At 43.9% G+C, this 15,225-nt stretch overlaps 1 protein-coding gene across 6 annotated transcripts in view; it reads left to right on the forward strand.

Moving 5' to 3' along the window:
* KALRN (kalirin RhoGEF kinase) overlaps positions 1-15,225 on the forward strand; it is a 765,876-nt gene that overhangs the window by 717,448 nt on the left and 33,203 nt on the right. For 4 of the 6 annotated variants that reach the window (XM_084643219.1, XM_084643220.1, XM_084643221.1 and 1 more), the window contains 3 exons: positions 596-843; positions 4,078-4,201; positions 5,373-5,432. In XM_084643219.1, the coding sequence (XP_084499345.1) occupies positions 596-843; positions 4,078-4,201; positions 5,373-5,432 (432 nt within the window). Of the gene's footprint in view, positions 1-595; positions 1,563-4,077; positions 4,202-5,372; positions 5,433-15,225 lie in introns of those variants that run through there. The other 2 variants (XM_084643223.1, XM_084643224.1) reach the window with 2 other exon arrangements.

Below are 15,225 nucleotides of genomic sequence, written 5' to 3' on the forward strand. Positions count from 1 at the left end.
CTCTGTGAGGCTGCTAACGAGTGCCAGTTGTGGAGATAGGGTTTCCTCTGTGATGTATACTATTGCAAACAGAGCTGAGTTCATGAACTCCAGTTCCCATAGGCCACCAAATCAGCACTGGTTCAAATGCAGCCTTGACAGGGACTAAAAGCTGTTGTTGCAAGTCAAATTACTGTGTGATGTTTACCTGCCATTGCGAAATGGCTCTTGAGTGTTAATTTCACATTCAGATATCGGCTTTCACTGCTCTTTTCCCCACATCCTGGTATAGAATGGTTTTGCTACAATAAAATGCAAATAAGTTTTTTCTTAGCACTCCTAGAACAAAATTACCATTGAACCAAATGCGAATTATGATAGGAAACGGGACTCTGTCTTTAATTCTGAGGGTATTTGGATTACTAGATAACTTCAAATTCTTAATTATAGATTTTTTTTTTCTTCTGGTGTAAATTTATAATTATTTAAGGATTTTAAAACACCCTCTTTTCTTCACTAGTCTGAAAACTGTGCCCTGGCTGCTCCTAAAAAAGGTAACTCTTACTTCTTCCCCAGCAACACAACTTTCTAAGAATTTCTATTGTCCCCTTCACAGAGTGACTTGGGAGGGTGCAATGGGACCTCTTCCATGGTGGTAATCAAAGATTACTATGCACTGAAGGAGAATGAGATCTGCGTGAATCAGGGCGAGGTGGTTCAGATCCTTGCCATCAACCAGCAAAACATGTTCCTGGTGTACCAGCCTGCGAACGACCACTCCCCGGCCGCTGAAGGATGGATTCCAGGCAATATCTTGGCTCCCCTCACTAAATCCACTACAGATAATAGCGACGGAAGCATCAAGTAAGTGCCATGTTGGCTTCCCTGGGAGCAGTGTATGGATTTTTGAGGAAAAAACAAAAAAATGGTAGGGAATTCCTGCTGGTTTTTTTTTTTTTCTACAGTGCCATTGGAACAAACTTTGAATGCTCAATCCACAGCATGGGGCATCCATGTTGGATAGTTCGGGTTTTGGTTATTTTTGTTTGATTTTTTTTGTTTATACTTTGTAAAGAGTTTAAAGGCATGTTTTACATTGATCCATTTTACACCGACATGGACCTGATTGGACTGGACTTATATTTATGTTGTATTAAGTTACTAATTATATATATATATTGGTTATAACAGCTTCTAGCAAAAAATCAGGCCTTGTGTTGGACTGAGGCCTGCTTCTCAAGGAGGAGAGATTTTGTTGTCTATGGCAATTTCTTTGTACAGCTTGTATCTTTTATTTTGACATTTTTCTGTTCACGGTAACTTTTGTAAAATTTTTGTTGGCAAGACCCCCTTCTAAGTACATTCCTGTATAAAGTATTTTGCACTATTTAAAGAAACCCATATTGATGAAGTCAGGTTGTGCAATATAATGGATAGTCGCAATGTTCATCATTGTACCTGTAATGTAACTAATAATTTTAAATGTACTATTTTAAATATGTAAAATAAATTTTCACCATGAGCATGTTTTAATGAGGTTTAAAAGGACTAGCTTGACCCTTTTGTTTTCTTTTTGTTATAATGTTTTGTTGCTTATTTAACAAATGTGTGGATATTTTTTTCTGATTTTTAGAAATTTGTCAATCTGAAATGACTAAATGCAAGAAAGTGGTTTTTTGGTATTAAATACAGAAGGTACAACCCTGTTTAGTAATACCTGTTTTCTTTTGATATCTAAAATTTATTAGCATGATGGATGCTAAATCTTATCTCACATGAGTGCCTCAAGGTGTAGATTTGAAGTGGGGATGAACGAAGCCTTTAAAAAAAATATATATATATTCTGCTGAAGTTAGTTGTGTCAGTGGTATTGGGTTTACCTGTATTGTTCTAAAAGATCAATGCTCCTGGTCAAAACATGTCTGAAATGTATACTAAACCTATGGAATTATTTAGCATCTTTCTGATGGCTAGAGACTTGATTGCATTCTTCTCTAGCACTGGTGTGGAATTGGGTGCTGTTATATTTTGTCAACAGCATTAGATTTTTCCAGTAAGTGATGTCCAATTGAAACTTCCTGTGCGGTCGTACTCTGCAACGATTTCCGCAAAGAGAACGAAACAAAAATTGTTGTCGTGAATGACGCACATGTTGCACTTTTTCCTTTTCCCTTTTTGAGATTTAGATCTCAAATATTCTCTTCATGCTCTGGGAATAAATAGTTGCTTGACTGAACTCTCTAATGGGTGTCCTATAAAACAAAAACAATGGCCAGCTGTGGGTGTGGTCTACTGCTCTATCTATGTTGCGATGTAATATGGTTTAAAAGTGGGGTGAATGACTTAGTCTGTCTGACTAGTCTATCCATAACCCATACTAAAGCAGTTACAGTACAGTGTTCACACCCTACTCTGTTTGATCTTGCTGGTCATAGTTCAGCCAGTTGGAGGTAAGGGGAGAGAAACCCATCAACCCACCACTGACTCCATCCAGATCTTCAAAGAAAGCTTAAACTTGAATTCTGGTGAGAGTTCTGCAGTATTTGGATAACTCCCCACTGCTTTGCATATCCAATTTGGATCTCGCCTAGAGGTGCCAAAATATCCCAAGCAAGAATATTGTCATCAGATTTCTAGCCAAATTTTATAGATGTGAGCAGTTTATAGAATGCTGCTCCTTTCTGGTGCTCATCTTCACTGGATGTGAATGCCCATAACTAGTTCTCAAAGACACCATGCACGTGACCTTGTTTGTGTTGCTGTAGTGTGGACACTCTCTAAAAGTGGTTGTGGACACAGTTTCAGTTAACATAAACCAGTTTAGTCTTGTGCTGGTGACGCTGTTAGAGGTCTGTAGTTTTAATCTTGACGTGACCTACTGTACTATTCTAATCTGATGCCAAAGCATAATGAACACACGAACACTTAAGAATTGGAATACAGAATGTCTACTGTTTCTGGAGTTTCAGATCCTAACAGGTCATATTTTATTGGCATCACAAGTTATCATTGGATTACATGCAACTTTCTGTATAAAATGTGTCAAGGTACTGTAGATGCGACATGAGCCAAACATTGGCTTCAAACATGCAAATAAATTTGCATGCTTTAAAGGTGGGCAGATGTAGCATAATGCTTCTGACCTGGGTCCCAGCTCATTCCACTGCTATTCTTGAACTTTCTGCTTTAGGTGAATATTAAAAAATAAACACACACCCTGCAAATGGCAAACTTTCTGCTGTGATAGTAAATTAAATCCATATTTTAAACTGATTTTTTTTTCTTAATTTGATGTCTGGTCTGGTCTGATCTGATCTGATTTTTCTCTTGTCTCCACAGCATTTTTCTTGTAAAGGGTGCCATGGCATTTTTTCCAAGGATAAGGTCATGGGGACAGTAAATAGGGGTTGGACATGAAAATCACTAATTCTGTATTCTGTTTAGTCAACAAATAAAGATTTGATAATGTCAGACAATTGGATTGACAAAATGCAACCATGTTAAACTAACAAGAAATTCTTGGCCCCAAGAAGTATAGCAAAGCTTGTAGTTCTGGGAAACTACTTCTCTTGGAAATCTAATGACCTAGTTACTACTTGGTGGTTTTTTAGCTTTTCATGTTCTTAGCAACACTGAGGGATCCACCTTGAACTTCTGAACTCTTGTACTTGCTGTATCAAATCAGTCCATTAAGACCCATTCCCATCACATTTGCATCAGTTTCACTGCTTGAATTGACAAGATTTAAATTGAATGGACACTTTAGCAAGAAACGTTTGGGACAAATGCAAGCACTAAAGTCCCTGAAGCCTGATAGATTATCTGAAGCTGAGGCAGCCCAGTTCCCTGTTTTATCTAGGGAACTGGCTATCTGCTAAATGTATTAAAACAGCAAATGTGGCACAACATCTGCTGGTAGAACTATTGAAATTTTTTCAAATAAATGTTATTGCTGAAACTGAAATAGATGCATTCCTGGTGGCTTTCACTTTCTAGGGAATTGCCGTACTCACAAATGTAGCTGCTGGTCCCCTTTTCCACATCCTTCCTTCCCTGCCATGAGCTGCCTTTTGATTGGTGCATTTTTTGGTACAACAGGAAGTCATGTTCATGGCATACCCTGCGCATGAGAAAGCGGGCGGAAAAGGAGAGCAGTGGCAAAAATGAATCCAATGGGCCACGTAAATCCAAGGATATTCTGGGCAACAAAGTCTCTGTTAAAGTGAGTAAGGCCATCCAAAGCCGTGGGCCGCTCTCCTGCTTCCCATCCTCCTCACCCCCTCTGCCATCCTCTCTCAGGAGAGGTGGGGGGTGACGTTTTGATTTTTGTTTATAATTCTATAATTTTTGGTAGTTCCTATGCTAACAGGATTTTGCATGCAAAATAAAATGCAGCCTTTGTGTTTGGTTGGGGTTTTTTTGGTTTGGTGTTTTTGTTTTTTTGGTTTTTTTTTCTGGCATCCAAACTGCAAGTAAGTATTTCTCATTTTTATAAAATATTTATAAAATTAAATATATATGCCCAATGGAAGAAATGCAAAATGTGGGCAGCAGTGTGGGGTTTTTTTTGTTTTTGCTCCTTTTACCCTGGCTAAACTTGGAGCTGCATCATACCAGATAGTGAGGCAACAGCCTATGTGAAAGCTGAGTGAAATCCTGGCACCATTGAAGTCAATATGAGTTTTGCCACTCACTTCAATAGGGCCAGGATTTTACCTTCTGTCTTAAACTAACAGGGTTTTCAACTTTGGGGTCACAGCCAAGTGTTTGGGGGAGGTGTCCTCAACCACTCCCTTTTCCCATATTAAAAGAGTGGGGGACCAGCCTGGATCTTGGTGTGTATGGGGGTGGGGAATGGTAGGAGGATGTATTTTAATATGGGAAAGATGAACTATGGTTTAAGATCCATCTTCTGCTATGGTTGCATGACTAATATTTTCTAAGTCCGAGCACAAATCCCTGTAAAAGATGATAAAGGAGCCTCCTCAGCACCTATATGGGGCTTGTTTCTCCCAACAAGGACAAGCAAATTCTCATAGTAAAATTTTCTGCAACAAACAAAACCCAGGTTTGCACAGATATAAAATCTTTACAGAAGATGTAAGGTAGCCAAGAATCCAGACTCAAAGAAGTAGCTGGTCTAGCTTGGCAGACAAATTCTTCATTCTATGGCTTTCTTTGCTATTTTTTTTTATTGCCTAAACAACTGTCGCAAGATTGTTACCTCTCCTTTCGCAAAAGCATGTTGCTGACTTTTTTCTGTTTTTAAAGCATTTCCTTTACCAGTACACATTTTCATGCTGCTCGCAAGTCGGCTGCTGCTGCTCACGCAGCCTAACCAATCTCTGTTCTAACCTTTTACTTCTTTCTTCCTCTTCATGCTGCCAAACAAGGAGACCAACAGCTCCGAGGAATCAGAGTGTGATGACCTTGACCCCAATACTAGCATGGAGGTACAGACAACCATTGTGATATTCTTTTCCAGAGAATATGTACCATTCTTTTAAATTTTTTTTTAAATGCTTGTGTCCATACAGTACATGGATATACACTTAAATTCAGTATAACATACACGGACTGCCAGCTCTGTTTTGTTGAGAACCTACTTGGAGTTTGGGCAAATGTTGGGGGTGGAGGGGTAAGGGAGGTGTTAAGCCATGTGAGACTGCTGGCCAGGAAGCTAATTTGGTTTTTCCTGAAGATACCTCTGATTTAGATTTCCTCAGGTGAGATTTCTCTGACTGAAAGGGTCACATAATTGCCAATATGTGCTGCTCTATTTCCATTTTATATTATTAAGATGGTGGGTTTTATGTTGAACTGCTCTAGCTAGGCTAGTGTTGAAATCTGGTATGGCCAATGCTATTGTACTGACAGACTAGATTGATACTTTCCAAAAAAAAAATAATGTTGATCCAGCACTTAGGTATCAAAAGTCCAGATTAAATTTGGTCGGTCTTACAGCAAGTAGGCTTTTTTTAAACAGGAAGCTACAGTTGCATGGAAGTCTAAATAGTGCACTGCGGTTAGATGGTCTTTATTTCAGGGAAGGCTGAGATTGATAAGTAGACCTCATTTGATGTCTTTACTCTAGTTTTATTCCAGTGTAACTCAGTTAACTTGAGTGGAGATATCCCTGATGTGCACCCATGTCAGAGGAAAATCAAATTAGAGTTTAAGAACTCTAGACCTTAAAAGGAAATAATCTGTATGATAGTAACAGCTAACCGCCCCAATGTATCAAGCACTATACAAACCTTCTGAGAGACCGTCCCTGCCCCCAAAGATTTTACAGTCCAAATAGACAAGACAAGGAGACAGACAAGTGATTGCCCAGTGTGTGGTGCCTTTCCCAGCGACATGCTAGGATTAGAATACCAGTATCTGGCCTCCAATAAAGTATTTTTTTTCATTCGGACATTATGTAACTTTTGCATGAAGGAAAAGGTAAGAATCTCCTGTAAGAATCTGAGAGGAAATTGAGATGGACCTGGTCAAATCTGTCACCTTACCTGACCAGGAACGCTTTTTTCATTACAGTAGCTTCATCAAACAGATACTTATTGGAGGAATGTAGCCTAAAGGAAATCTTGACTCCTACAGTTTCAAAAGTAGCCTAAGGCTCTACAGTAGTTATAATTCAGGTTAAATTACACTTTAATAGTATATGCTTTACATTTTAAGAGCTGTGCAAACATTACCTATCAGATGCTGTGAGGGTTAGTTATGGGGCAAGAAAGCAAAACCACCATAACTGTTGGCAAGACCAGTATGGGTTTCAGCTGCATGCCAAACTGCTGAGGAGGTGGGTGGGCAAGCAGGTTGGCAGGAAGCTAAGTAGGCTTCAGGGGTAACCATGCCTGTGTTTCATCAGAACTTCAGTGAAATTGGACAATTTCCATAAAATGGTTCAACCTGCTATAGTAATATACTCTGGGAAAGAGAAGTTCTTAACAACGGACCCAGAGAGAGGACAGGGGATGGTGACAGGGCTCACTCAGCCCAGGTGCTACTCAGTGGCCAGGTGGGGCATGACAGGTCCTCTTCTCTTCTGGGCTTCCCTGTTTACAGCTGCCCAGATCCTGTGGTGATCTGGCCTTTCTGTGTGTCAGCCCTCCAGCTAGGTCTCGCATTTTATGTCCGCCCCTTTTGGACTTGTAAAGTCAACCAATGGGCATAGCCCTCTGGGTCTACCCCTGGGTTGAGGTTTCAGGGTCTTCTCTCCCGTAGACTCCCCATATAAGGGGTTCCAAAGGCAGAAGTGGATCCCTGAGGAGTTAGAGGAACCTGGCCCCATCCTCTCCACCAGGTTCTAATCCAGGGACCAGGGTAGGTAGCTATGTCTACTGCTCCTCCCTGGATCACTTCCTACCCACCCCTCTTCCAACAAGTAAAGTGAAGACCTCAAATAAGGGGAACTCAAAGTCTCAAATCTTCTACAACTCCCATGCCTCTTTCCTTTGAGTTTAGCCACACTGGAGTCAGGCCTCAGGAGCTCAGAATGTAGGCCTGCTGCCCTGCTCCCCTTCTGACCTCCTCCAAACCAGGCATACTTTGCAGGTGTGGCAGTGTGGGACTACCTGGGCCCAAAGTAGCTGCTTAACCCCTTCCTTACTGTTGCAGGGTTTGTATGCCCTGTCACATAGAATATCAGGGTTGGAAGGGACCTCAGGAGGTCATCTAGTCCAACCCCCTGATCAAAGCAGGACCTAATCCCCAACTAAATCATCCCAGCCAAGGCTTTGTCAAGCCTGACCTTAAAAACCTTTAAGGAAGGAGATTCCACCACCTACCTAGGTAACCCATTCCAGTGCTTCACCACCCTCCTAGTGAAAAAGTTTTTCCTAATATCCAACCTAAACCTCCCCCACTGCAACTTGAGACCATTACTCCTTGTTCTGTCATCTGCTGCCACTGAAAACAGTCTAGATCCATCCTCTTTGGAACCCCCTTTCAGGTAGTTAAAAGCAGCTATCAAATCCCCCCTCATTCTTGTCTTTTGCAGACTAAATAAGCCCAGTTCCCTCCGCCTCTCCTCATAAGTCATGTGCTCCAGCCCCCTAATCATTTTTGTTGCCCTCTGCTGGACTCTTTCTAATTTTTCCACATCCTTCTTGTAGTGTGGGACCCAAAACGGGACACAGTACTCCAGATGAGGCCTCACCAATGCCGAATAGAGGGGAATGATCATGTCCCTTGATCTGCTGGCAGTGATCTTACGTATACAGCCCAAAATGCCATTAGCCTTCTTGGCAACAAGGGCACACTGTTGACTCATATACAGCTTCTTGTCCACTGTAACCCCTAGGTCCTTTTCTGCAGAACTACTGCCAGCCATTTGGTCCCTAGTCTGTAGCAGTGCATGGGATTCTTCCGTCCTAAGTGCAGGACTCTGCACTTGTCCTTGTTGAACCTCATCAGATTTCTTTTGGCCCAATCCTCTAATTTGTCTAGGTCCCTCTGTATCGTATCCTCTCCCTACCCTCCAGCATATCTACCACTCCTCCCAGTTTAGTGTCATCTGCAAACTTGCTGAGGGTGCAATCCACGTCATCTTCCAGATCTTTAATAAAAATATTGAACAAAACTGGCCCCAAGACCGACCCATGGGGCACTCCACTTGATACCAGCTGCCAACTAGACATGGAGCCATTGATCACTACCCATTGAGCCTGACAATCTAGCCAGTGTTTTGTCCACCTTATAGTCCATTCATCCAGCCCATATGTTAACTTGCTGGTAAGAATACTGTGGGAGACCGTATCAAAAGCTTTGCTAAAGTTGAGAAATAACACGTCTACTGCTTTCCCCTCATCCACAGAGCCAGTTATCTCATCATAGAAGGCAATTAGGTTAGTCAGGCATGACCTTCCCTTGGTGAATCCATGCTGACTGTTCCTGGTTACTTTCATCTCCTCAAAGTGCTTCAAAATTGATTCCTTGAGGACCTGCTCCATGATTTTTTCAGGGACTGAGGTGAGGCTGGATACTTTTCCCCCATCAAAACAGGGCCCAGGGTACTGTCCTCAACAAATGGTTCTCTGCCCTTTGGGAGGGGGGGGGAGGAATCTGCATTTTGCTGAGCTGCTCCACCTTTGGTGGAGTACCTCAAAGTTGTATGGTTGTAGCACTCTTGAAGGATTGGTGTCTTTCATGGAGCTTGATCAGTCACTTAGAGAAATGTTCCCTTAGATACTATTTTTTTGGAGGCATCCATATCCCACTTCACAGCCAAGCGTCCTTCCAATGACTGAATAAATTTCTTCCTAAGGGAATCTCTTTTGACTTTTATGCAGAGGACTAGGCATTCTTCTCTGTCTGGCTGCTTGGATTCCCACTTCTGAAGCGTCTGCCAGCATGATAAAGGGTTTTGAAAAACCCAGGTAAAGGAGTACCATTCTTAGCAGAGGTGACCATTTTAAGGTTCTAAATGTTGCATCACAGACTTCTGACCAGATAATCTTTTGGGGACAACTGTCCTTGATAAGGTCCATGAGCAGGGGCTGCAATCATGGTGAATTCTAGAACAAATTGCTTATAATACCCTGCCAATCCCAAGAAGCATTGCACCTGCTTCATTGTTGTTTGTATGGGGCAGGGCATGAAGGCTTGTTAGCTATGTGACTAACAGCTAGAATTGGGCTGTCCCTACTGTACAGCCCAGATACATGACCTCTTAGTTCCTCATCTTGCATTTAGCCAGGCTCACCATGAGCCCTACATCTGAGGGCCTGCAGCATGGCTGTGACCTTCATATGGGGTTGCCCCAGTTCTGCCAATAGATGATATTGAGATGCTGCTGTGTACTGTCCATGTGGTCTAAGTACGTGGTCCATAAATTGCTCAAATGTCACTGCTACCCCATGGGGGCTGAATGGTGTAGTGTGGAACTGGTAAAGGCTGAACAGAGTGGTAAAGGCTGTCTTCATTCTCCCTCTTCTCCACCCCCTCTACCCCCCCCCCCCCAGAATATAGGTGTCAAAGGGATCTGCCAATACCCTTTTGACAAATCCAGGGTGATAATATATTTGAATGTTCCTAGGCATTCTAGTAGCTTGTCCATCCTGGGGATTGGGTATGCGTCAAATTTTGATATTGCATTAAGCTTTCTAAAGTTAATAAGCATGTCATGCCATCTGGTTACCAGCACAATGGCACTCCTCCACTCATGTCTAGTATTGCTTATTATTCCTCCAGGACAGCTTCTCGTATTTTCTGAGAAAAGGGCTGAGGGGTCTCTTGTATCTGTTCTTATTCTGTGGTTCTTTATGGTACGTCAAGTAGATTTGTCCAGGTAGAGCTGAAAATACAGAGGATAAAGACTCAACCAAACAATATATCAGGGCTTTTTGCTCAGTCTGGAGATCTTCTCAGTCTGTATGATCTCTGAACTCTGGGTGACTGGGGATCTAGTTCAGGGTCAGGAGGATACGGTGGTGGTAGTTGTCCTGCTCTGACTTTGCAAGTCTTTAAAAGGTTAACATGCAAAAGAGAGACCCGACTATATCTCCTCTCCTGGCTGTCAGATTTCAGAGTCCACTGGTCCAACTTGTCTTACTACCACAAATGGTCCTTAGCATCTGGCCAGCAACTTAGATTCCAGAGTTGGTAGGGATAACATCACTTGGTCACCATGCCTAAAGACACACAGATGGGTCCCTTGGTTGTATGGACCTCATCAAGCTCTCTTTTGAGAGATTGCCTAAAGACTTAAGCCTCTCATGCAATCTGAAGAACATACTGGACCATGTTTGTGGCCTGTGGCCTCTGTTTCTCCCCAATTTCTAGGGGAAGCTTAGGATGCCATAAGGCTGTCTCCCGTATAGTAGCTCAAACTGTGAGAATCAAGTGAAAGCTTGTGGGATTTCTCCTGTGACACATAATAGTGAGGGAAGTAGTTGGTCAATGGTGAGGATCTGACATCCCAAATTTTTTTACCATCTTTCAGCATTTTGGCAAACCATTCCACTAAGCCATCTGTCTGGAGGTAACAAACTGATTAAGTTTGTTTTGACCTTTAGCAGGTCACAGGTCAGTATCTGGGTGAATTGTTCTACTAAGACTGGCTCTGCCACCTTTCTTGGGCTGTAGCCAGCGCCAACAGTGGTCCCTTCGCTTCCGGGCTACCACCTGGGGCAGGGCCCCCTGTGGATACATTTCTTTGCAAAAGCAATGCTGATATTTGGATGTTACATACAAAACCTAATACAAAATAGTCCTGTGTGGCCACAGGGTTGAGTCCCCTGTAGGCAGCCTGAGGTGGCCCCATAAAATATGGAGCCAGCGAAATGGCCCAGTGTGTGGGAGGCTGCTGTGCAGCTGTCACCACTTGTTCAAATGTAGCTAGAAAAGCCTCAGTCATCCTCTGGTCTCATCTTTGAGTTTCACTGGGATCGTGGGGAGTGAAGATGAGCTCGGTGTTCCTGTGAGGGAATTAGTCATCAGGGGCCACAACAATGTGAGCATCCGATGTCCGTTGGACAAGGCACGGCTGTTGCTCTTGTTGCTGTGCAGCCAGTTTTCTGACAAGCTGCTGCTGTTGTAACTGGAGGGCTGCTTGTTGCTGCTGTTAGGCAGCCATCTGTTGCAACACCTGGTATTGTCATTTGTGTGGTTGCATAGCCTGCTGCGGCTGGTTATGTCAGCCATTTGAACAGTTTCTCCACATCCATCTGTCCGGTAGCCCCACCTGGCATAGTCTGCCCAAATGCTTTTAGCAGATTTGGATGAGTTGCCTGCATTCTCCACCAACTGTGAAGGGGCTCACTTGCCACAGATGCCCCCCAGTGGTCTGGTGGGGTGGAGCAGATCCTCTTCACTTCTGGTGCCCCTGTGGACAGCTGCTCTGATACCACAGTGATCTGGCCTTTCTGAGAGTCCATCCTCCAGCCAGGTCATGCCTTTCAGGGGTAGCTGAACAAGGGGGTAGCTCTCTGGGTTAGGTAAGGGTCTCCCCCGAGTTGAGGTCTTGTCTTGTCCTTCAGGGCCAATCCCCTGTACCTGTCAGGTTGCCATTCATTTCCTGTAGCTAAAAATACCATTACTCACTCTAATTCACAAAGGTCTCATTAGCCTGTAATAAATTCAAATCAATGCAAGAGCAAAACTGGTGCTGATCTGGGCCCTTAAAAATACCTTCTCATACTGCAGTGGAAAAAAAAAACAAAAAAACCTAGGAGAAGCAGAGCAAGGACAACCTGTTCTCAGCTGCCAGTAATGTTGCCAATCCTCCAGGATTGTCCTGGAGTCTCCAGGAATTTAATCTTTAATTAAAGATCATTATGTGATTGAAACCTCCAGGAATATGTCCAACCAAAATCGGCAATCCTAGCTGTGAGTAAATTAAACATTATAGTCTGGTTTTAGTTGCCATACAACAAAGGTTTTCTTAAATCTACTATTCTTCCCCTGAGACGAGTTTCTAGATCATGGGTGTAGGGAAGAGGGGGCGCATTTATGCTCTCAGTAGAGTGCTGGTGCTGGAAGTCTCTTGTTCACAGGATTGCCTTGCTTCTTGTGTAGCTATCTTCTTCCTCCACCATTCTGGCTGCTAAACCTTAACATGGAGGGACTGCCTCAGCATGAGTGACTCCTTCTCCATGCTCATTCATGTCTTGGGGTCTCAACTGTTAGCAAGGCTCCCAAGTGGGAGAATTGTTTGGTGGAGTGGACACCTGAGACACTGAGAGGACAGAGTCCAATAAATCCTTCTAAACTGCTTTCCAAACCACTGCCCATTTGGGCCAGACTCATCCCAGTGCCATCGAGATGAAAAGCTCTCTGTCCAGGAGGGATGCCCTAGCCTATCTAGTCTCCTTGTGAAGAGAGATGTTTAGGAAATGAATAGGCAGTCATCTTGCAACCTGATTGCGTTTCTTCTTCTTTTGTGGAAACTCCCCTGACAATGCTACTGCAGTCATTGTTCTAAAAATGTAGGGTAGCTATAATTTTGTACTGCTCAGAAGAGCTACACTCAAGGCTAAGAAAAGTATGTAAACAGGACCCCAAGAGCCTTCTATAACTCGCCTCAAAACCTATGCAAGACTACTTGGGTGCAGGAGGGGAATAGGATCACCAATTGGTTCTCATTTAGATTTGGCAGAAATAGTCATATCCTCTCCTTTTGTTACCATTTCTAGAAGCTGGAGGACTTCATTAGAGACGTGATCTAGACACCTCAAAGTATTTGCATAACTAAAAGATTAATATCTTGCCTTAGCATCTCTGCTTTTGTTCAGATTTTTATCCTATGCCTCACTGACTGTTAGCAAAATAAATAGTTTCTCTGGAGACAAGGTGGCCGGGAAGCATGAGCACAGAGTTAGGAATCAGGAAGTCACAAATTCTAAACCTGGATCAGCTAGTGTGTGGCCTTTCAAATAAAAGTCTAACACGTAGGAGTGCTAGTAAGAGGCCAATCTTTATGGCAGTGGCAGATTTAGAGTTAGTGGGGGCCTGTGTGCAGGTTCATTTCTTCCCCACTCCCCCCCCCCCCGGACCCAGCCAAGAAACAGAACGTTTTCTCATCTCCCCTCAGTTTTTCATTTTTTTTCTTCCTTCTCCTCCTCCTCCTCTATTATAAATAATAGGAAGTAAATGAAAATAAAGTGAGGTACCTTGATTGTTGCAGGGGGTCAGACTCTGGGAGGGAGTTTGGGTGCAGGCTCTGGGCTGGCACAGAGGGTTGGGGTGCGGGAGCGGTTAGGGGGACGGCACTTACCTTGAACAGCGCGGCCCCCAAAGCAACCAGCACACCCCTCTGGCAGCGCCTCCTAGGCGGGGAGGGAACCAGGTGGTCTCTCTGCGCCACTGCCCACCGGCGCCACCCCCACAGCTTCCATTGGCCGCAGTTCCCAACCAATGGGAGTTGCGGAGTTGGCACTCGGGGTGGGAGCAATGCACGGAGACACCCCCAGGGGCCGCATGGACATGCCGGCTGCTTCTGTGAGTGGTGTGACACGGAGGGAGGGAGGCAGTGCGGGCAGGGAGCCACCTTAGCCCTGCTGCACTGCTGCTGGCATGTCTCTGCGCGCCACTGGGGGGGTGGGGGAGCGGGTCTCCATGCGCTGCCTGGGGCGGGGCAGCATGTGGACCCGCCTCCTCCCGCTAGAGGCATGCAGAGACATGCCAACAGCCAGCCGCTTCCAGGAGCAGCATGGGGCCACCGACCACGGAATGCAGGCTGCCTGCCTGAGCCCGGCTGTGCTGCCGGCCGGGACTCAGGGGCAGGTTGTCAGATGAGGTGTGTCCTGCATTTTGGGGGGCCCCCTGTTGTTGTGGGCCTTGTACCACCTCACTGTTTCATGGTAAATCCACCCCTGGTTTATAGTGTGGCTCCAGTCAGTTGATTAGGGTTAGGGTTACACATGATCATGCCACATCTCTGCAGGAAAGGAGTCAGTGGCTGCTATTATAACCTTGGGCGAGTCACTTCATCTCTGTGCACCTGTGCTCCCATCTGTCAAATGCTGATCGTGGTCTACCTTTCAGGCTTTCTGTGAGGATTGTGAATTAGTATAATTGCTGGGTCATGCTTGGCACATGGAAAGCAATGTGTAAAATCCTTATGAGCAATTTTGAAATATGGTTGCCTTTAACTCCCAGCACAGGAGGAGGATGAGTCATTCACAACACCTGTCCAGCCACTTTAGCAGTGCTAGCCAGATCTTGTGGCTTTCAATTTTCAAGTCTAACTTTGCCTTTGTTAACTTAAACAAACAACAAAACCACAAAAAACCCTGGAGTGTTGGAAGCATTTGCTTTTGTGTGGGCTAGTGGGGAAATTTGCATAGACTTTGCAACTAATATATATGTATTATGAGAGCAAATGTAGGGAGCACAAAGTTTGCGATTAAATATCTATAGCTTCATTATTATGTTCCCTTTGGTCTAAACAATGGTACCTGATACTGTAGAACTTCTTACTCAGAATATTAACATTGCTCATTTAATAATACTTTGAATAGGCAGTGTATTCTGTGATATTGTACTCTTTGCTTATCCACATCCACAAGGTATATGGACAAAGAATGATGAGCCTGGGGTGAACTGAGATGGCTTCTTCCCCCTCTAGTTCCCCATTGTGGAAAAACTGTAGACACTTGGTATTGTTTCATCAAAGAAGAGCTCTGCATGTTCACCTGTTGGCAATGTGATGGGAGAATGTAACCTACCATTAGGAAAGGGGTCTGTCCGCATGCCTATAGTTCATTGCACTCCAATGGGCAGACACACCCCTTGAGACTG

Source organism: Lepidochelys olivacea (genome assembly GCF_965140295.1).
Source record: "Lepidochelys olivacea isolate rLepOli2 genome assembly, chromosome: 11".
Classification (NCBI taxonomy): Eukaryota; Metazoa; Chordata; order Testudines; family Cheloniidae; genus Lepidochelys; species Lepidochelys olivacea.